We start from the raw sequence: 21,224 nt of genomic DNA on the forward strand, positions 1-21,224 counted from the left end.
ATGGCGAGAAAGACACGCTAAAGACACTGATTTGCAACAACCCTTTTTTTTAACCCCTCGCGAGGATTATGAGTCATTCTTCTTCTAAACGGGAATATATCAACAGTTGGCATCCCAATGCTGGTGTCTACCGTAGTATCCATGTTGTTGGTTGGGAAAATGACCAAATTTCAATGGTCAAATTAAATTTATAACCTGACATTGAATAAAAGTCGTCAAACAGCATGTTGTTTCAACGTTGTATTTGTGTTGTAGAATATTGGTTGGGAAATGACCAAATTTAAACGATCAAATTAAACGTACAAATTGACATTGAATAAACGGCGTCAAAAAGCATGTTGTTTCGACATTGTATTTGTGTTGTAGAATATTGGTTGGGACCCAACATCGATTAAACAACATCAAAAAGCATGTTGTTTCAACATTATGTTTGAGTTGCTCAACGTCAAGACCTAATTCAACAAGTTCTCAATGTTGTTTTAATGTCTTGTGCCTGCTGGGAAGTGAGAGCAAACATTGTTTAATTATGTTTGTTGGCTCTCATGAAGTCTGCAGTGAGTAATAATCAGTGATCAGTGATGTTAATGAAGGAATAAGTGAACCCTGTGATGTGTTTATGAAAAAAATGCATCGCTGTGTGCTAAAAATGAGCAAAATATGTAAATATTACATGTTATTATGAACGTGCCTTTTACTACATTACATATACACTTACAGTGTGTATGTAAAACGTTGATGGAAGTGTTTGGATGTTTTTTTTAAATGCTTAATAGGCAGAATTATGGCATTTATTTGCTTGTTAGAATGCATTAAAAAAAGAATAACATATGTGTGCTTGTCTTACATAATGGTTATGAATGATAGGCAACATTCCCCCCAAAAAGTGCAGGTCCCCTTTAGGTCTAAAGGCATTTGGAACTGAAAAATCTAGAAATATATAATTTATCTTCTCTCGTCTATCTTGTCATGTTTTTTGTTTTATTGTCGTTATCTACTTTTCTTCTTTTTGACATTTTGGGTGATGCGACGGGGTAAAGTAAGTAGAAACTAAGGTAGCCTACACACTGAGTGCCAAAGTCTTGCATCTTTTTCTCTTCTAACTAACATAGTGCACTTCAAGTGGAAGATTTTAGAATATCATGGTATTTATGTTTTTTTTTGTTTTGTTTTACACTTGAAATTAATCCTGCGGGTTGGAATGAACGCCCTAGGGGTCCGTTTTTGGCCCACGAGCCGTCCATTTGACACCCCTTGTAAAGGAGAACTACACATTTTTGGGAATCTTGCTTATCATTCACAATCCCTATGTAAGACAGGAACACATGTTTTTTTTCTTTTTTGCAGTTTAAATGATAAACTACAGATCGTACTACAAGGTTGACAATGACACTAATGGGAGTCTTTTACAGTATTCCGCCTATAAAGCCCTGTAAAACCATCTAAAAACCGCCAAGTGCGCCAACAATACTCTATTTACATGCAGTGACCTGCATATTAACTAAGTATTAGCAACATTATTAGTATGAGAACCAACGCCAAGCAATTACTTTTAGTAATATGGTGCCTTGATCACAGAGGTCACTACTGCAGCCATTGACCTACTGAGCTGCTGCAGCATCGCCTCTGGAGTTGGTAACAGTTTGTGCTACATTATCGGTCATGCCTCACACTTGTATAGTAGAAGGTTGAGACCACAAGGCAAATCGTTTGAAATTCAATTTAGAGGGAGATTATGATGGATTCATCATCCAAACAGGGAACACAAGTCTCATGCTGAAATATATGAACATTCCATCAGTCGGCATCCCAGTGAGGCTCTGGGTGGTTTTGATTGGACTATTACTGTTTGCTACTACTTTATTTGGCTCTACGGTAAAGGTGCATACAGTCAAACGCTCTGTAGGGTTTAAGATCTGCTAAATTAACTGGGACCGCGTGGCTCGGTTGGGACAGCGGCCGTGCCAGCAACCTGAGGGTCCTTGACCTGATCCCCGACTTCCACCATCCTAGTCACGTCCGTTGTGCCCATGAGCAAGACACTTCACCCATGCTCCTGATGGGTGGTGGTTAGGGCCTTGCATGGCAGCTCCTGCTGTCAGTATGTGAATGTGTCTGTGAATGGGTGAATGTGGAAATAGTCTCAAAGCGCTTTGAGTACCTTGAAGGTAGAAAGCGCTATACAAGTATAACCCATTTACCATTTACGTAGAAGATCTGGACACCATATCTGGTGGAACACTTATAGGATTGGTTGAGATGCCTCTTCATTTACGAGTATACATTCCTGACTGCACCAGATTCTCACATTTTTGGGGTGAAAAGCTGTAAAATCATTTGTAGAAGAGCAAAAATTAAACACAGGTGTCCAAAATCTGGCCCGGTGGCAATTTGTGGCAAATTAAATCTGCTTTGATAAACAAAAACAACCTTTTGATTGCAGATGACATTGCTCTGCACATTCCTGACTTGGACCTGGAGCCAGAAGTCGATGACCTGCTAAATGATACAGAGCTGGTAGAGAAACTGGAGCAGTGTGTGATGAACTGGCAGACAGAGATTACTGTAGTTATTGAGGAGCAAGAAAACAAGAAGCCACAGACACCCAGTCCAATGGCAGAGATTGTTTTTTGGCAGGAGCGTGCTTCCATTCTGAGTGCTCTTAGAACAAAGCTTAATCAACCAGTTGTGAAGAAGATTTTGCTGGTATTGACCAAAGCTCGTGCAGTTGTGATTCCCTTAATGGAGGCTACAGTCACTAAACTTATTAAATATTGTTTGGAGGCGGACGAAAACGTACGCTTCCTCAAAACACTGGAAAGACATTTCAAGGTGAGCTATGTTTCCTTCAGTGGACCTGTTTTCTTTATACTTTACACTTTACTTTACAACCCTCACCTTGTTTTATTGGTTGAAGAATCTGGCTACAGGAGCAAACTTCAGTGTGGTTCTGGAGACCATCCCACCTCTGATGAACAGCCTACAAGTTGTGTGGTTAATCTCTTGCCACTACAACAGGGATGAACGCATGGTCCCTCTGATGGAGCGTATTGTTTGGCAGCTGTGTGAGCGTGTAGCTCAAGTCATTGATCTCAATGTGCTCTTCAAGTATGTGGCTTTCGGATTAAATTCAAATTCTATTGAAATTCTTGATGTTCTTATTTTGTCAGCCAAAACGTCTGATTCTATCCTGGACAGGGACGAGAAAGAGGTTGCCATATCCAAGGTGGATGAGGCCATGAAAGTTCTGGAATTATGGAAGGCTTCCTACTTTGAAGTGCGTGCTGAAATTGACCAAGGTGGCAATGGGAAGCCTTGGGAGTTTGATCGCAAAAGATTATTTGAGAAAACAGATTACATGGCTTCCATCTGCCAGGACTTGCACTGTGTTTTACAGGTCAGCATTTTACTCTTTAGTACATTGTCACCTGTTGCTTCCGGTGATCGTGTCATGTTATTTTATTGGTTTGTGCAGAATTTGGAAGAGTTTCACAACATCTTCAGCCCAGAGTTAAAAAGTGTGACCTGGGACCCAAAACGTTTTGATGAAATGCTGACCAAAGTGGACAAGCTGATTTTACCTTTTGAGGCAGCACATTTTGATCCTTTCGATAGCTGCAAGATGAGCAGCTGGAAAATCATCATGCAGAACTTCAATAGTGCTGTTCATGTGAGTTCAGACATCTTATTTCTTGATTTCTGGAATAATTTGATCAATCGACAGATTCCTACATTTAAATAGAAGCAAAAATTTGATTTGTTCAATGTTCAGGCTATTGAGAGAGAGGTAATTGCTTTCATTGACCAGTCCTTTACGACACTACGCTCTTCAACTGCTGCTTTTGAAATGCTTGTGAAATACAAAGACATTCGCTCCAGACCAGCCATCAATAATCATTTGATGAAAAAGACCAATGATGTTCTGGCTCAGTATTGCAAAGAGGTTTGTGAGAGTCCACAGTTGTACAATTTACAGTATTTTCTAAGCCATTTTGTAGTTTTTTGTTTTTATATTTCAATCTTTTGTCTTTGTATATCTGTGGCTGTGTTCTAGGTGGAAAGTATAAATGAAGTTTTTGAGCAAAACAGAGACAAACCACACATAAATAAGCCTGAGCCCCCTGTAGCAGGATGCATCAGGTGGACTCATTTCCTTTTTCATCGCATAAAAGATGGCATGCTTCCTCTCCTCAAAATGCCTGAGTTAGTGCAGAGTGAAATGGGCAAAGTGGTGAGTTACTACTTTTTTTTTTTTTTGGGTAATTGTACAGGGGCCTCATTTATGAAGGTTGCAGCGCACAAAAAAGTTGCGTAAACGGCATAAAAATGTGCGTAAGTAAATTCCACTGCAAATGTTGGTGTTTATAGAAAAATTCAATGCAGAAAAGGTTGCATATTTCTGCGCACCCTTTCGACCATAAGTAGAGCCCACACAATGTTTTCTGACATGGGAATCAACAACGCCCGATGATGTCACCACAAAATGAAGCTCATACTCATATGAAAAAACACATATGCACTATAAAATACATGACTATTACATATATTACGATGTATAAGTATATTCCTGTAATTCTGAATGCATTTATATGTATTTGTTAATAAGGCTCTATATTTTGTTTATCAAAATATAGAGCTGTATTAATGTAATTATATATAGTCATTGAACTATTTTTTATTTTGCTCATTTTTAATTGAATAGAAACAATGTATAAAAAGGTCGGAAGGGGTGCCTTTGACTTTGTGTGGCCAAACAGTGAAAAGTATTTCTTAGGACTAAAGACCAACAAATAGGGATTGCAGCACAATATTTTGTTAGATAAAATCATGTTATGAATTCAGGAAATGATGAAATTCAACTTTTTTTTTTTAATACATTTAGACTTTGACAGTTTATAACATGCCTGGAGTGCAAATGTTTGGATTCACACAGCATATATCAAATAATACTATTATTATTACCTCTCACTTTACAAACAATTGTACCAAAAACATTTTTTTTCAATAATATATTTAAATCATATTTCAATTTTTTATGTGATATGACATTACTTGGCCCTCTGAAAATAATATTGTGAAGGTGCTCGACGTAATAAGAACCAATTTAAAAATATCGACAATACAACATGTGATCTTTAAACTCCTCACCATATTCATGAGTAAATTGGCATAATCAATTATGAATGATTGTGGGAGGACGCCGGAGAGGAATTCTTCTGCGCATAATTCACTGCAGGTAATATTTATAACAAAAAAAGGGCATTTAGAAAAAAAATCTGAATTATTTTTCGTACATTCTGAGGTTTGTGCTTACTCAATGTCTTTTATAAATGAGGCCCCAGGTCTGTGTTGGATATATTCTGACACACAAACTATTTAAAAGTGTTATCTGCAATATTGTGTGACTGTTGTGAATGTTGCTCAGGCAAAAAGCAAGTACTTGGAAATGGCAAAAAAAATGAGTGACTATGGGGTTAAGAAATATAAGTCATGGATCGCTGAAACTGAACGGAACTTGCCATTGTTACTGAAAAAACCCATTCTGGTCATCGTTTCAAAGGAACACCAGGCAGAGCTGGTATGTATCATCCCACAATAAAGGTAGAGACAATCATCACAATTTTTAGGTTTGGAATTTCCCTTAATTGATTTAGAATGTTTTCATTTTAAGGTTGACCCAGCCAGGCCTGAAATAGACTCACAAAAGGATCGAAGATACCGTGTAAACTTTCCGCCCGAAATCATGACAATAATTAGTGAGACAAAAAACTTGATTTCAATGTCCTTTTCTGTGCCTGAGATTGCTCGAAACGTTACTCTGCAGGAGTCTAACTTTTTAAGGTAACAATACATACCAAGGACAAAACTAAGTTTACGGCAACCACAAAAACTGTCACATTGGATTTAGGTACACTGATGATCTCCACAAGCTTGTCAACCGCTACAACTCTGCAGTCAATAGTCTTAGTGATGCAAAGATCACTATGCTGTCACACAACATCAGAAGAGTTGAGACGATGTTGTTTCCTGGATATAAAAGACTCAATTGGAACTCCTTAGGTATGGTACTAAATGTTGCAAAAACATTTATAAAGTTATAAATGTTTATTTTAGGTGTAAGAAGAATAATGTATGTGTGTTTATATTTAGCCATTGGAGATTTCATCAATGCTGGCATTCAGGAGCTCTCAAAGTTTGAGTCAACTGTCAATCAAATACAGCACAACGAGACAGATATTGAAAGCAAACTGCAATGTATACAGGTGGCAGATCTCCTGAAATGCCCAGCTCCAGATAAAACAGACCTTTTACCAAGTACAATTAACATGTTCATCAAATAAATTACTCAGATAGCATACATTGCAGTGATTACTTACATATGCATTTTCCAATATTTGTTTTCAGGTATCAAAGAGTTTTACAAATGTATTGATCAAGAGCGCATCAAGATAGTGAATTTGTTGAGAAGCAAATATGCTGACATTGGACCAATCATTATTAAGGTGGAGCATTTGATCATGGAAACTAACACTGGCAAGTCCCACAGTATGTCATGTTATTACACATACTGGGAACACAAGGTGCACGATGCTCTCGTAAACATGGTGTTGAGGTAATATCCCTACAGCCGTAATAATTATTGTGTTGAACTGGTTTTATAAAATACATTCTATTGCCTTTTACATGCAGGAACATCAAGACTTTCGATGATGTCCTTATGGGTAGCAAACCTCTCTTCCGTATTGACGCCATCCTTTCTGCACCTAAGATTTTGGTGCAGCCCAAAATAAATGAGATCTACCTGTTGCTCTTGCAATGTATCAAAGATTGTGTCGAAAGCACCAAAGTACGACCATTGTTTTATTTTCTGAACAAAGTGTACAGTTTCAAAAGGTCTATATTACCGAGATCTCAATTTTTATGTTCCAGGAGTTTGTACGTTGGATGAACGAGACCTGCATTGAGTGCCCTCCACAACACATAGATGGTGATGACTTGGTGACATTTAGCTTCTATGATGAAGTGTGTCAAAATCCCCAGGTTAACGATTGTGCCCTTGCCGTGTCCCTGAACATCCAGGATTTGCTGCTTTCTGTTGACCAGTTTCTTTACCATTGGAAACAATACCAGCCTCTTTGGGAAAGGGATAGTGCCACAGTCTGTGAAAAGTTTGCTGCTAAAAACCCATCATGTGCTATGTATGATCAAAAGCTACAGTTCTATTCTCATATAAATCAAAAAGTGGTAATGGAGCCTCTGTTTAAGAATGTGCACGTTATCCAACTAAACCTGGAGCCACTGGGCCGCTCTGTGCAAGAGATTGCCCAGTCCTGGATTTATTCGCTGGGTAGTTTCCTCAACAAATCAGCCAAAGAGGAACTCTTAAACTTAAACGATGAACTCATGGTAGTGTACTTTTCTGCTTTTCTAAAGTCTCCCTCATACATTAAATTTTTACCTATTAATGTCTTATCTCATGCTAATGTTGTGTATTGCACAGCACTTCTCTGAGAAGCTTCAACAGAGTCCTGACACTTTTGAGAACTTGAAGAATGTCCTTGGAACCATCTCAGATATTAGAGACATGTCTTTAAATGTGGAGTTGAGCATTGCGAATATCCAGGAAAGATACAGAACTCTCGCAGTGTACAACGTGGAGGTACTGCGGTTTGAATTTTTAGAAAATCATACATATGGCGGATATTTTCTTTGCATTACAAAACTGGATTGTTTATGTTTAGGTTGAAAAAGATGAATTGGATCTAAAGGAAAATATGAGGCAAATTTGGAGTAACCTGTATGCCAAATCTAGACAAGTGGATCAGCGTTTGACAGATGTCAAAATATCATTTACAGAGGTTAAAACCAAATTGCTTTTAATCATTGATTCAGCAGTCATTCACTATTTTAATTGCATCTTCTCTCTCTGCTCCATGCGAAGACTACCAAAGGGATGACTGCAGAATTCAAGGAGGAATTGTCCATCTTTGTCGAAAGCTTTAACATGCACGGTCCAGGAGCTGTAGGAGATGATTTAGATAAAGGTCTGTGCTCATTTGAAGTCTGCTGCCAACTTCATAATTATGTTGAGCAATATTTAATACGGTTACTTTGATTACTCTATTTTTCTTTGCAGGACTTTCAATTATGGAATCATATGAAGCAGAGCTTGCCAAAATGGTGGAGGGACGGCAAGAGTTAGCCAATGCTGAAAGGCTATTAGACCTACCTGTCACGGTCTACCCTGAGATTGTCAGCCTACAAAAGGACATGGATGGCTTCAGGAAGATTTATGACATCTATCAAAATCAAAAGGTCAGGTGTTAATCCATCACAACAGGTACCGGGCACCTTAGACGTAGGTGTCGAACTCCCGGCCACTGGCCAGATCAGGACTGGGAAGATATTTCATCTGGCACGCGGGACCATTTGCAAAGTGACATATATTCGGCATGCTTGGAGGGTTTTGGCAATAAAGACCCTCAACCTACTCCAGGAACCCAGCCTCATATTCATCTTATGTAACAGAGTAAAAAATGGTAATACTAGAATGCATTGCACTAACCATTTTTACTAGGAGTGTTACATTGTCTCCAAAAGTAACAATAATTGAATCTTACATGACTAAAAACAAAACCACTTCAACTCTGTCCGTGCAAATTCGCACATTAAAGATGCATGATACCGGTCAAAAGTGATGAGTGTAGCGGCAGATTCTGCAGAAAACTCTCGTCTACCGTCATCTTGACTAAAGTTAAAAAACCTCCCACGTTCTGCTGTTTTTGTGCATATAAAATACTGTAGCTTTTGTCTGGCTGTTTAAAGGATGACAATGAGATATTTGATCAACAACCACTTAATTAAAACAAGCACATGACGCGGCTCTCTCACAGTATCTCTCCCTCAAAAGTAAAATGTTGGCCCCCTGTGCAATTGAGTTTCACACCTCTCTAAGGCTTAGACCATCTTCAGTAGCTTCTGATTTTGTCTTTCAGGCTGCAAAGGATGTGTGGTCTCATACACTGTGGGTGGACTTAGATATCGGCATGCTCCAGGATGGTGTTGAAGGTTTTGTCAAAGATTTAAGGAAGTTGCCCAAAGATGTGCGTGCACTGCCAGTGGCCTGCTTTGTTGAAGGCAGAATGAAAGAATTTAGAGATTCCCTGCCTCTTCTGCTGGACCTGAAGAATGAAGCCCTCAGAGAAAGGTAAGTGTGCCAATGCAAAACATCCCCTCTCCAGATGGCCTAAACACTTTGAAAGGGAGGGCTACAACTGGCTTCTTTATTGGTGTAACGAGAGTTGATATTTGATAGGTATGGGCAATTAGTAACCAATTATTTACACAAGGTGAATTGGTGGGGTCTGTTGGATGTTCTGACCAGAACCAGATAGGGTTAGGTTGGTGATGAAAATATAAAGTTTATGTTTCTCTTCTTCCTGATAGTGTCCCACAGCTGATATTGTGTATTTACTCTATATAGTAGGAAGGGGATTCATATCGCCCCATTCGTGACAGTTTACCTGACACATGAAATGTGACAAATTGGTGGGGTACCTTGTCCACTTCAGATGCCAGTAGAGTGTTGAATATCTTCAAATGTGTTTTGTGGCAATTATAACTTTGACCACAGCATCAGTTGCTATGTAAAGTGCCGCTTTCCATCATTTTCAGCAGAATGCATTGCAAAGTGATTAACACCCCCCCCCCCCCCCCCCCCCCCCCCTCCCCTTAACGGTAAATTAGTTGGTAACTTTTGTGCTACTGTCACTTTTGATGCAGGTATTAATGTTTGCTGCTTTAAGTTTTGCTATGAACTGACTAGTGATGTCCTGTCTTAACGCCCTTTAATTTGGTTTATTAAAAAAATAATTTCTTCAGAGCCTAAAGCATCTTTTAAATTACAATATTTTTTTAACAGACACTGGAAGGAATTAATGAAAATGACTGGAACTAGTTTTGATATGAACCCAAGTAGCTTCACTCTGGAGAACATGTTTGCAATGGAGCTTCATAACTATGCTGATGTCATAGGTGAAATTGTGACTTCAGCTGTAAAAGAGCTTGGTATTGAAAAGGTAAGCTGCCTTCCATGTACATAAATGTTCCCAAATTGGAATAGTTAATATTGCATGTATACTGTACATTTGTTTCTCACAGGGTGTGAAGGAAGTGGTGGAGACTTGGGAAAACATGAACTTCACCATACAGCCCTACAGTAAAGGAGCCCAGCAGGAGTGCTCTGTTTTGGGTGCAGTGGATGAGATATTGTTGAGTGTGGACAATGATTCTATGAATTTGCAGAGCATGGCGGGAAGTCGTTTTGTTGGACCTTTCTTAAGCACCATACAACAATGGGAGAAAAACCTGTCCCTTATCAGTGAGACTATAGAGGTCAACCATACTGATCCAATCTACCATCAACTCTTAGCTGAGTTTTACATTAAAATGTCTCATTTTGTGCAGGTTTGGTTGCTGGTACAACGGAAATGGATGTACCTGGAGAGCATCTTCATTGGTGGAGATATTTCCTCACAGTTACCAGAGGAAGCCAAAAAATTTGACAACATTGACAAAAGGTTCAAAGATGTGAGTGTTGTCCTAACATTCACATAATTCATAACTGAAATGAAAATTACATAATATCATTCATTTTTGTGTAGACAATGAATGATGCTCATAACAACCCAAACATTAAGCGCTGTTGCCTGGTTCCCAACCGGCTGACAGACCTGCAGACTCTAAGCGAGAACCTAGAGAGGTGCCAAAAGAGTCTCAATGACTACCTGGAATCTAAGCGGCATGCTTTCCCACGCTTCTTCTTCATCTCTGATGATGAACTACTCAGCATTCTGGGCAGTAGTCACCATGATTGTGTACAGGAGCATATAATAAAGGTAAGAGTAGAAGGATATTGTGTCTCAAAGAAGCACTAAACACGTTTGCAGGTGTGTGAAATAACTAGGTGTGTTCCATTCTTACTAGATGTATGACAACATCGCATCACTGCGGTTTGATGCGGAGAGCAGTGGGGATACATCAGCAGGAGCCATGGTGTCTGCTGAGGGTGAGGTGATGGAGTTTATAAAGACAGTCCCAGTCAAAGGAAGGGTGGAGGAATGGATGACAGGAGTCTTAAATGAGATGAGGAAAACTAATCGACTCATCACTAAGGAAGCAATATTTAGCTACTGTGAGGACAGAGGAAGGTGTGTGTAGATTATGAACAAGTTTGCTTCTCTCAGGGAAGGAAACCATACCCACATCAAATCTCTTTGTTTTTCAGAGTGGACTGGATGTTGCTATTCCAGGGCATGGTGGTACTGGCAGCGACTCAAGTGTGGTGGACATGGGAGGTGGAGGATGTCTTCAACAACTTGAAAAAAGGAGAAAAATATGCTCTGAAGAACTACGCCACCAAAATGCACAAGCAGATTGATGAGTTGGTAACACGTATAACGCAACCTATGAAGAAAAATGACAGACGGAAGATTAACACTGTCCTTATCATAGACGTCCATGCAAGAGACATTGTAGACAGTTTTGTGTTGAACAGGTATAACTTTCAGTGCTCATATAAACCATTACAACTTGCAACTTGTGTGGAAAGGTGAACATGTTTCTATTTATTCTCTCGACAGTATAACTGATGCAAAGGAATTTGAGTGGGAAAGCCAACTGAGATTCTATTGGGTGCAAGAAGAAGACAATCTAGTTGTGCGTCAGTGCAGTGCATTTTTTTCTTACGGCTATGAATACATGGGCTTGAACGGTCGATTGGTGATAACCCCTCTTACAGACCGCATATACCTCACAATCACACAGGTTTGTGAATACCTACCAATTTGATTTTACAGACAAACAGTTGTTGATGCAGGTATGTATTTGTCTTGAAGGCTCTCTCCATGTTCCTGGGTGGAGCGCCTGCTGGACCAGCCGGTACTGGAAAGACAGAGTCCACCAAAGATCTGGCCAAGGCTTTGGGCCTGCTCTGTGTGGTTACTAATTGTGGTGAAGGCATGGATTACATGGTGAGAATCTTACATGAGTCGATGGAAATAAACTATTATATTCCAACTAACCAAATATACCTACCTGCATATGAAACACATTTATGTCAGTTTTGAGTGTTCTTGAATCATTTAACTCCTTGTGCAGGCTGTTGGGAAGATCCTCTCTGGCTTGGCCCAGTGTGGAGCCTGGGGCTGCTTTGATGAATTCAACCGTATTGATGCCTCGGTCCTTTCAGTTATCTCCTCTCAAATCCAAACCATCCGCAATGCTCTTATTTTGCATCTGAAAATCTTCAATGTAAGTCTCTCCAATGATACAAAAGCACACTTAATTATTTGTATATGACAGCAGGGTTACTTTGTGCTTCTGCCAACCACTTTGTCATTTGGACATCAGTTTGAAGGTCATGAGATTACCCTGGATAGCCGAATTGGCATCTTCATCACTATGAACCCAGGCTATGCTGGGCGTACAGAGCTGCCTGAATCGGTCAAAGCTCTGTTCAGGCCTGTGGTGGTAATCGTGCCCGACTTGCAGCAGATATGTGAGATCATGCTCTTCTCCGAGGGCTTCCTAATGGCAAAGGTGACTTCAAATGCGTTTGCTCATACACTTGCCCATTACTAAAGACTTCTAACTGGTCTTGTTTCATTCAGGTCCTTGCAAAGAAGATGACAGTGCTTTATAAGTTAGCAAGAGAGCAGCTGTCCAAGCAGTCTCATTATGACTTTGGCTTGCGAGCCCTAAAGTCTGTCCTAGTGATGGCAGGAGAACTCAAGAGAGGTTCACCAGACCTTCCTGAGGTAAACCTCATTTATTTACATTGAAAATTAATATATAGTTTAGTTTGTATGATAAATTGGCATTGACAAGACAGCAGGCAAGATTAATTTATTTTTAATTATTTCTAACCTTAGTAGCTTTAGCTTTTGTATTTATACGCATATGCATACATAAATCCTGAGAGTTTATAATGTGTTACAGGTGCGTCTAACTGGAAATCAGGCATTTTTGGTCGCAACGATCACAAACAAAAAAGCCTGCAAAATCCATTTACTTTTATTCAATTAATTTTATTATAATCATTGTTGACTAACAAACTAATGGAAAACTTGCTTTGGAATCGTAAGTCAAAGTGACAAGCTGATATTTTACTTCAGCTGATGAATAATTGTATTTGAAAGGTGTTTCAATGACCAACATAAAAGCTTGGAATAGCTTGATGTATCAAATAATATTGAGTTGCATGCATTACTTTAGACAAAATGCCTTATTGATGCAAAATATATCGATGCTTTTACGGGCCACGTAAAATGCCAGATGTGGCACCCGAGCCTAGAGTTCTAAAAACACATTACTATGTTACTACTTTTTTCTGTCTTCCTTTATTGTAGGATGTGGTGTTGATGCGAGCCTTGAGGGACATGAACCTTCCTAAATTTGTGTTTGAGGATGTGCCTCTGTTCCTCGGGCTGATCTCGGACCTGTTTCCTGGCCTAGAATGCCCTCGGGTTCGCTATTCTGACTTTAATGATGCTGTTGAAGAGACCCTGCAAGACAACAACTACATCTTACTGCCTATCCAGGTGTGTCATGTGATTATTGATGAGATTCTGTGGTGTCCACTTTATGCATCTTAGGTAAACACATGTTTGTTAAACCATATACACATTAATTCTATCTCTCATTTAAGGTGGATAAAGTGGTGCAGATGTATGAAACAATGATGACCCGACACACTACAATGATAGTTGGCCCAACAGGCGGAGGGAAATCTGTTGTCATCAGCACGTTATGTCAGGCTCAAACCAAGTCAGTGTTAATTCAGATAAACAAACGTCCAGCTGCTGTTGGGATCTTTTGTTGCATAATAAGAGTTACTGCAATTATATATCATCCTCAGATTGGGATTGCACACCAAATTATATCCCCTAAACCCCAAAGCTGTGAGTGTCATTGAACTCTATGGTATTCTGGATCCTGACACTCGAGACTGGACTGATGGGGTCTTATCCAACATCTTTCGTGACATCAATAAGCCCACTGAAAAAAAAGAGAGAAGGTAATTTAAAATTTCTTGAAATAAAGTTATAGCATTATGATATGCCAGATATAGGGAACAATTTTAAAGCGTGATAACAAATTATCATATTTTGTGCACAATGAACATACACATTTGAAATTGCAGGTACATCCTGTTTGATGGTGATGTGGACGCCCTGTGGGTGGAAAACATGAACTCTGTGATGGATGACAACAAGCTTCTTACTCTGGCTAATGGAGAACGCATCCGTTTGCAGAATCACTGTGCCCTGCTGTTTGAGGTTTGAATGACTGACTGATGTTGTATAGACATGATCAAGATAAGATGCACATTATATATAAAATATGTTCCCTATACTTTGATGTTTTGGTGATTGCAGGTTGGAGATCTGCAGTATGCTTCACCTGCTACAGTCTCTCGCTGTGGAATGGTTTATGTGGACCCCAAAAACCTGCGATACACCCCTTATTGGAAGAAATGGTTGAAAAACAAATCTCCCAAAGTATGAGCAAGAGCATTCCTCATTTTTTTGGAACTGTACTCACAGGATATAAGAACCTTTTCTGTGATACTTGATTATTTTACAGGAACAAGAAGTGCTGGACAAGCTGTTCGAAAAATATGTGCACAGCTCAATAGACATGATTGTGGAAGGTATTGTAGATGGGAGACAGGGCCAGAAGCTGAAGACAGTTGTACCTCAGACAGATCTTAATATGGTAGGATCGTCACAATTTCCTGACACACACTGGTGCAGACGTTATTGTGACAATGACTGAGATTTAAATTGTTGGCGATGTGTTCAGGTGTCCCAGCTGTGCATAATTCTTGATGCCCTCCTTGAAACTGAGAACCAAAGTGATGCAATCGTTGAGTGTCACTTCCTGGAAGCTCTGTACCTCTCTCTAGGGGCTACGTTGGTGGACGATGGAAGGGACAAATTTGATGAGTTCATCAAAAAACTTTCTGGCTTAATCAATGTGAATCATGACAAAGCACTGGCTGGACCTGGTGAGATCCCAGGTAGAGGACAAATTACAATTATGCTTACAAACACTGTCCAGGGTATACTTATGCACTGTTGCAGTTTCTGTGTGATTAAAATTTGATTTTGTAGACTTGGGAATAGGGCCATAGAAAATAAAATAAAATCTATGTTCACTGTTTTGTGTAAGTCATTAAGTGAAATTAAAAAAAATAATTTTGAACACTTGATTGTTGTCAACATTGATTATTAATTAATTATAGTGGATTTTAAGTGTTATTTTCCATACAGGTTACCTGCCCACTCTCTTTGATTTTCATTTTGATGGATCACAGCAGAAGTGGGTTCCCTGGAGTTATCTGGTCACCAAATACATCCACAACACCAAAGTGAAGTTTGCTGATATTCTTGGTAACGATTCATTGTATGATTATTATTAGCATGTTAGAAAATGTGAATATCAGACATTTCTGAAACATGGAGATAGGGGTAGTGTTGAATAAGTTCTGCTTCTTCCTCCATCGTTTTAGATAAGTTGTATTGTGCAACTGGATGGGTACCAAATTTGGTACCGTACTTTCATAGGTATCGACCGAATTCCGTTGGTACTACTGAGTACCGTGTCACGTAAAATCCAATGATACAATATGTCAATACATTTGTTTAACGTGACGTCACCTCCAGTTGCAGACTCTGCACCAGCTCACGCACTTGGCGGGCAAAACAGGCATGCTTATAGTAAACTGGCTTCTAGGTAATTTTGCAGTTTTCCTTACCAACATAGCTAGCATGCCTGATAGAAAGCACTCAAAAGTAAGGCTCAAGTTTTCAAAATGCGCTGGCTTGATCCTAATTGACTTTGTACTAATTAGCATTAGCAATTTTACATGGTGATTTCAACACCTCCAGAATTCGTAATCAAAACCTAAGATGCGCATTACAATCAAACAGGTGTTTGGAAATAATTGCAATACTTACAGTATAAACGCTTTGTAGGACTCAACAAAAGTCAAGACTGACCTGGTCAACTTAAGAGCAAAGACTATTTCCTGACTATGACAACACACCTAGGACAAACTGAAATGAACGCATACTTGCAAATGAAACTCTGAACTAGTGTAAGAAAACAAGCTATAACAACGGAACAGCACAGTTATCATTATCAGCTTGGTGTTAAATGATAAAAAAAAAAAATAAGATTCATATTAATGTGGTAATACATTTTATTTGTTTAAAGAGGCTGTTTGCAACTTGCTCAGTTACATTTGTTAATACAAACAAAAAGTACAGAAAATTGGTACTGTTGAACAGTGATGGGCAAGCTACTTGGAAAATGTAGTAAGCTACAAGTTACTCTCGATTAAATGTAGCTAAGCTACAGGGGAAGCTATCCCCGGAGAATTGTAGGAAGCTACACTACAATCTGCATTGCAAAAGTAGCTTGCTACATCAAAAGCTATATTAACAGCATTTCTATCTATGGGCCCACATGTATAAGAGAAAGTGTACAAATGGACCCAATAAGAGTCCATTACTATTAACTATCTGTGATTTAGCTGGGGACACCCTACAACTACCTCCAAGGGTACCCGCACCCCACTGTATGTATTTAATTAGTTTGCCTTTTCTTTGGCCCACCCCTATAATGTTGTTCATTTTCTCTTCCTACAGTAAAAAAAACAGTGTCTATCTATATATTGACAAAAAAAAACAATGACTTGTGTGTTGTTTGGGAACAGTTGGTAATGGTTATGTGCAGTAAAACTTTTCATGAACTAAAATCATCTTAATGTGTGTTCCTAAATTTGTGTTGGACATCTTAGAGGAAGAGAGCAGTGATGATTTTGGTTTACAGAATAACCAACTATTGTTTTTGGGCATTGTTTTCTTGAAACGCATACATTTGTCTAAATATGGCCAAGGACACACATTATTATTGGCTTCCTGGATGTCATCTTCATCACTAAAGCATAAATCTTATCTGTGAGAGAGAATCCCTCTGCCATTTTTAAGTATGTTTTTTTTTTTTTAGTTGTCAGCTTGAAGCGTCCCTCTGTCTCTGACTGCCTCGCCGTCATGTGACATGAGTGCGTGACTATTATGATATTGCTTACGAGTTTCGATGACCCGCCTTATCTTGGCTCTGATGGGCCAGTCTTTAATGTTTCGCCCTCACCTTAGCCAATTGTGACTTACCATATATGAACACCAACGAATCATCATGGATTGTCTCCATATGTATGGATGTTCTCATACATCCAGGTCATTGTATTTTTCTCCATATTTTTGAGGCGCCTGGTTTCACAGTCCTTTTTCTCTCTTTATAGCTTGTAGCTTTGATGTAAGCTACCTAGTTACATGGGTCTGAAAGTAGCTAAGCTACAGGAAAAGCTACTCGTTAAAAAAGTAGCTAAGCTTTTGCCAAGCTACTGGAAAATGTATTTAAGCTATGTATCTTAGCAACATGTAGCTTGTTATTGCCCATCACTGCTGTTGAGTACTTGTATCAATTCCAGTGTACAGGTTATTAGTACTGTATCGATAGAAATGTAAAATGTACTTCTTCCTAATTGTGCAACAGTGCAAGTGTAAACAAACATGTGATAGTCCACAATGTAATTTAACATGTCTAAAAACACAATTGCCATTTCCATTTTATATCTGTCTAAATGGTTTTGACCAAGGTGCGTCCTACATATTTCATTTCTATGTACCGTTTTTGCCTCAGTCCCAACTGTGGATACCACAAGAACTAATTGGATCCTGGAACAGATGATGAAAACAAAGAAGTCTGTGCTTTTTGTTGGAGACCCAGGGACCTCCAAAACAGCCACCATTCATAACTTTCTGAGGAACCAAAATGCAGATACAAGTGTGAGTTAACTATTTTTTTGAGCTTAAACTACAGTTGTTACTTTATTTGTTATCCATTAATTGTTTTCTACCACCAGATTACTTTGACCATCAACCTTTCATCCAGGACAACCTCAATGGACCTTCAGAGGAACTTGGAGGCCAGTGTAGAGAAACGAACCAAAGAGATCTATGGTCCTCCAGTGGGAAAAAGACTGCTGGTCTTTATAGATGACATGAATATGCCAAAGGTACAACCCAGACCATGCTTCTTTTTGACTATAGAGTGAAAAGCTGATATTTGACAGTACTGTGTTCCCTATACAGGTGGATAGCTATGGCACACAGCAGCCTATTGCACTGCTGAAGCTTTTATTGGACCGAGGAGGTATTTATGACCGCGGCAAGGAGCTCACCTACAAAATCCTCAGGGACCTTGGCTTCATTGCTGCCATGGGGAAGGCAGGAGGTGGAAGGAACGAGGTGGACACACGCTTTGTTTCACTCTTCAACGTCTTCAGCATCCCTTTCCCTGCTGTTGAGGCTCTAAACCTTATCTATTGTTCCATTATCAAAGGCCACACCAAAGTGAGTAGCATCGTTTCATAAAAGCTACGGCGGTCGTCTCTCATATAGTGTATAACTATTTTGACTGAACATTTTAGAACTTTGAGGATGTGGTGCAGGAGGTTTGTGGTAAAGTCACATTCTGCACACTGGAACTGTACAACGGCCTTGTCAAAGATCTTCCACCTACTCCAGCAAAGTTCCACTACATCTTTAACCTGCGAGACCTATCAAGAGTCTACAATGGACTCACCCTCACTAAGCCTGACCGGTATTATCAAGACAATGAACTGATTTGTCTAGTAATGATTTGTGTTTGTGTTTCTTATGCTGGCTTTACCACATTTTAATATAACAGGTTTTCAACAGTCTCTATGTTTGTGCGAGTCTGGAGAAATGAGTGTCTGAGGATATTCCACGATAGACTCATCGATGAGAAAGACAAGAACTTGGTACGTCCCATGAATATAATGAAAACAAACTCAATTTATATTCACCAAAATAATAGGTGAAATATAAAGATTTGCAGATAATAAAATGAGATTAGGATTAGGAGCCCTTGTGGAAAAATTTACTTTGCGCATTCTCTGTGTGTAATAGAGATGTCTCAGGGGCCCCGATATTTGGCTTTTGTCACTGATCGGCAATCGCCCGATGAGCTGCCGAGCATAGCCGACTTTACCAAATTGTGTCACCATGTTTACATGACTAAAGACTCACTTGAAATATTCCTTCAAAAGGGATGCATGCTCAGGGAGACACAATTACCTTCAGCTGTTAGCAGTTACATTATTTCCAGGAGGGTGCGTGTCTTGCCAGAACACCGGCTCAAATTTTAACAGCAAGCTGCAACGGACGTGTCATCGATCCACAGTGCGAAGCCGCTTTTAGGACCCGAATCCTCATCACGATAGCGGAAAGTAAACTATGTTTCTTCCATGTATTAATATTAATGGAGGCCTAGAGGACAATAAATAGCTAGATATGATAAGACACGGCAGCACGTTGTCAGAGGGGTTAGTGCATCTGCCTCACAATACAAAGGTCCTGAGTAGTCTTGGGTTCAATCCCGGGCTCGGGATCTTTCTGTGTGGAGTTTGCATGTCCTCCCCGTGACTGCGTGGGTTCCCTCCGGGTACTCCGGCTTCCTCCCTCTTCCAAAGACATGCACCTGGGGATAGGTTGATTGGCAACACTAAATGGTCCCTAGTGTGTGAATGTGAGTGTGAATGTTGTCTGTCCATCTGTGTTGGCCCTGCGATGAGGTGGCAACTTGTCCAGGGTGTACCCCGCCTTCCGCCCGATTGTAGCTGAGATAGGCTCCAGCGCCCCCCGCAACCCCATAGGGAATAAGTGGTAGAAAATGGATGGATGGATGCTAAAACACACACACACACACTCTCACACACACACACACACACACTCTCACACATATTGAGCAGTGTAAAGTAAGGGTACTTGATCCAGATGTCGATACTATCAATACCTAGTATAGTATCAGTATATAAAAGATACTAAAGTGGTTATATTGATATTTTAGTTTCTCAAGTTCTCATTACAGTAACATGTTTATTGTTGTTTTTGTTATTGTTTGCAAACTCAGGGATTAAGTCTCTGAATACAAGAAAGCTTTTAGGGCAAAACCCAAATCATTTAAAGGGAGCCAATAATATTTATTGTTTTTGTTTAGTTATTGTGCTCTAGACACTTTAATTTGTTTAACAAAATTGTATGTAGCATTCAATACCACAAATTCAAAACATCATCTGATTTATAACAATCCTAGCAAATTCTGCATTTAATAAGATAAGCCTAGTAAAAATGTGTTATTGTGTTTGCAGTGTATCTGGAAAGTATTCACAGCGCTTCATCTTTTCCACATTGTTATGTTACAGCCTTATTCCAAAATTGAATACATTCATTGTTGTCCTCAAAATTCTACAGACAATACCCCATAAAGGTTATACTGTTGCGCTTGTAATGCGAAAACAAGACAACTTGAAGTATCTTTGACACACAAAAACGTGTGCGCCCTTTATTCCGTCAAAGAGAAGACTGAATGAATGCTTACATCAAAGAGACTCAAAAAGGCGGTCACAACAAACCCCCACCTTTGGGTAAATCTCCTGACGGTCACTTAAAGGGGCCGCACCGAATTATGCTAAACAAGAACAACATTGCTATGTGCACAATAGAACAATGCCAGTGAATAATGACAAAGTATGTCCTTAAAGCAACCGCTACAATACCCATAAATGTTTTGTTTTAACTTTTACAAATTTATTAAAAATAAGAAACTAAAAAAATCACATATACCGGTACATAAATATTTACAGCATTTTATCAATACTTTGTTGATGCACCTTTGGCAGCAATTACAGCCTCAAGTCTTTTTGAATACGATGCCACAGGCTTGGCACACCTATCTTTGGGCAGTTTAACTCATTCCTCTTTGCCCATTCCTCTGTGCAAAACCTCTCACGCTCCATCAAGTTGGATGGTAAGCATTGGTTTTCATCCAGGATGTCTCTGTACATTGCTGTTTTGATGCCATTAACTGGCCCTCATGGTCCACTTTCTACAAACCCCGTTTCCATATGAGTTGGGAAATTGTGTTAGATGTAAATATAAACGAAATACAATGATTTGCAAATAATTTTCAACCCATATTCAGTTGAATATGCTACAAAGACAACATATTTGATGTTCAAACTGATAAACTTTTTTTTTTTTGCAAATAATCGTTAACTTTAGAATTTGATG

At 39.3% G+C, this 21,224-nt stretch overlaps 1 protein-coding gene across 1 annotated transcript in view; it reads left to right on the top strand.

The window, feature by feature from the left end:
• LOC133623232 (dynein axonemal heavy chain 10-like) overlaps positions 1–21,224 on the top strand; it is a 43,876-nt gene that overhangs the window by 4,651 nt on the left and 18,001 nt on the right. Inside the window, exons 6-47 of the mRNA XM_061986353.1 lie at positions 2,441–2,829; positions 2,915–3,105; positions 3,196–3,394; positions 3,473–3,667; positions 3,770–3,940; positions 4,052–4,228; positions 5,423–5,575; positions 5,669–5,838; positions 5,906–6,057; positions 6,148–6,312; positions 6,403–6,610; positions 6,688–6,844; positions 6,928–7,404; positions 7,499–7,657; positions 7,740–7,856; positions 7,940–8,042; positions 8,135–8,313; positions 8,994–9,205; positions 9,920–10,076; positions 10,159–10,392; positions 10,465–10,587; positions 10,662–10,895; positions 10,984–11,207; positions 11,285–11,554; positions 11,640–11,823; positions 11,895–12,029; positions 12,157–12,309; positions 12,409–12,597; positions 12,669–12,815; positions 13,407–13,598; positions 13,706–13,824; positions 13,916–14,074; positions 14,201–14,336; positions 14,436–14,558; positions 14,644–14,775; positions 14,863–15,079; positions 15,333–15,452; positions 17,770–17,915; positions 17,993–18,145; positions 18,222–18,482; positions 18,560–18,732; positions 18,820–18,913. Coding sequence (XP_061842337.1) covers positions 2,441–2,829; positions 2,915–3,105; positions 3,196–3,394; positions 3,473–3,667; positions 3,770–3,940; positions 4,052–4,228; positions 5,423–5,575; positions 5,669–5,838; positions 5,906–6,057; positions 6,148–6,312; positions 6,403–6,610; positions 6,688–6,844; positions 6,928–7,404; positions 7,499–7,657; positions 7,740–7,856; positions 7,940–8,042; positions 8,135–8,313; positions 8,994–9,205; positions 9,920–10,076; positions 10,159–10,392; positions 10,465–10,587; positions 10,662–10,895; positions 10,984–11,207; positions 11,285–11,554; positions 11,640–11,823; positions 11,895–12,029; positions 12,157–12,309; positions 12,409–12,597; positions 12,669–12,815; positions 13,407–13,598; positions 13,706–13,824; positions 13,916–14,074; positions 14,201–14,336; positions 14,436–14,558; positions 14,644–14,775; positions 14,863–15,079; positions 15,333–15,452; positions 17,770–17,915; positions 17,993–18,145; positions 18,222–18,482; positions 18,560–18,732; positions 18,820–18,913 — 7,649 coding nt within the window. The remainder of the gene's footprint in view (positions 1–2,440; positions 2,830–2,914; positions 3,106–3,195; positions 3,395–3,472; positions 3,668–3,769; positions 3,941–4,051; positions 4,229–5,422; positions 5,576–5,668; positions 5,839–5,905; positions 6,058–6,147; positions 6,313–6,402; positions 6,611–6,687; positions 6,845–6,927; positions 7,405–7,498; positions 7,658–7,739; positions 7,857–7,939; positions 8,043–8,134; positions 8,314–8,993; positions 9,206–9,919; positions 10,077–10,158; positions 10,393–10,464; positions 10,588–10,661; positions 10,896–10,983; positions 11,208–11,284; positions 11,555–11,639; positions 11,824–11,894; positions 12,030–12,156; positions 12,310–12,408; positions 12,598–12,668; positions 12,816–13,406; positions 13,599–13,705; positions 13,825–13,915; positions 14,075–14,200; positions 14,337–14,435; positions 14,559–14,643; positions 14,776–14,862; positions 15,080–15,332; positions 15,453–17,769; positions 17,916–17,992; positions 18,146–18,221; positions 18,483–18,559; positions 18,733–18,819; positions 18,914–21,224) is intronic.

The sequence above is a fragment of the Nerophis lumbriciformis genome, linkage group LG12 (assembly GCF_033978685.3).
Source record: "Nerophis lumbriciformis linkage group LG12, RoL_Nlum_v2.1, whole genome shotgun sequence".
NCBI lineage: Eukaryota > Metazoa > Chordata > Actinopteri > Syngnathiformes > Syngnathidae > Nerophis > Nerophis lumbriciformis.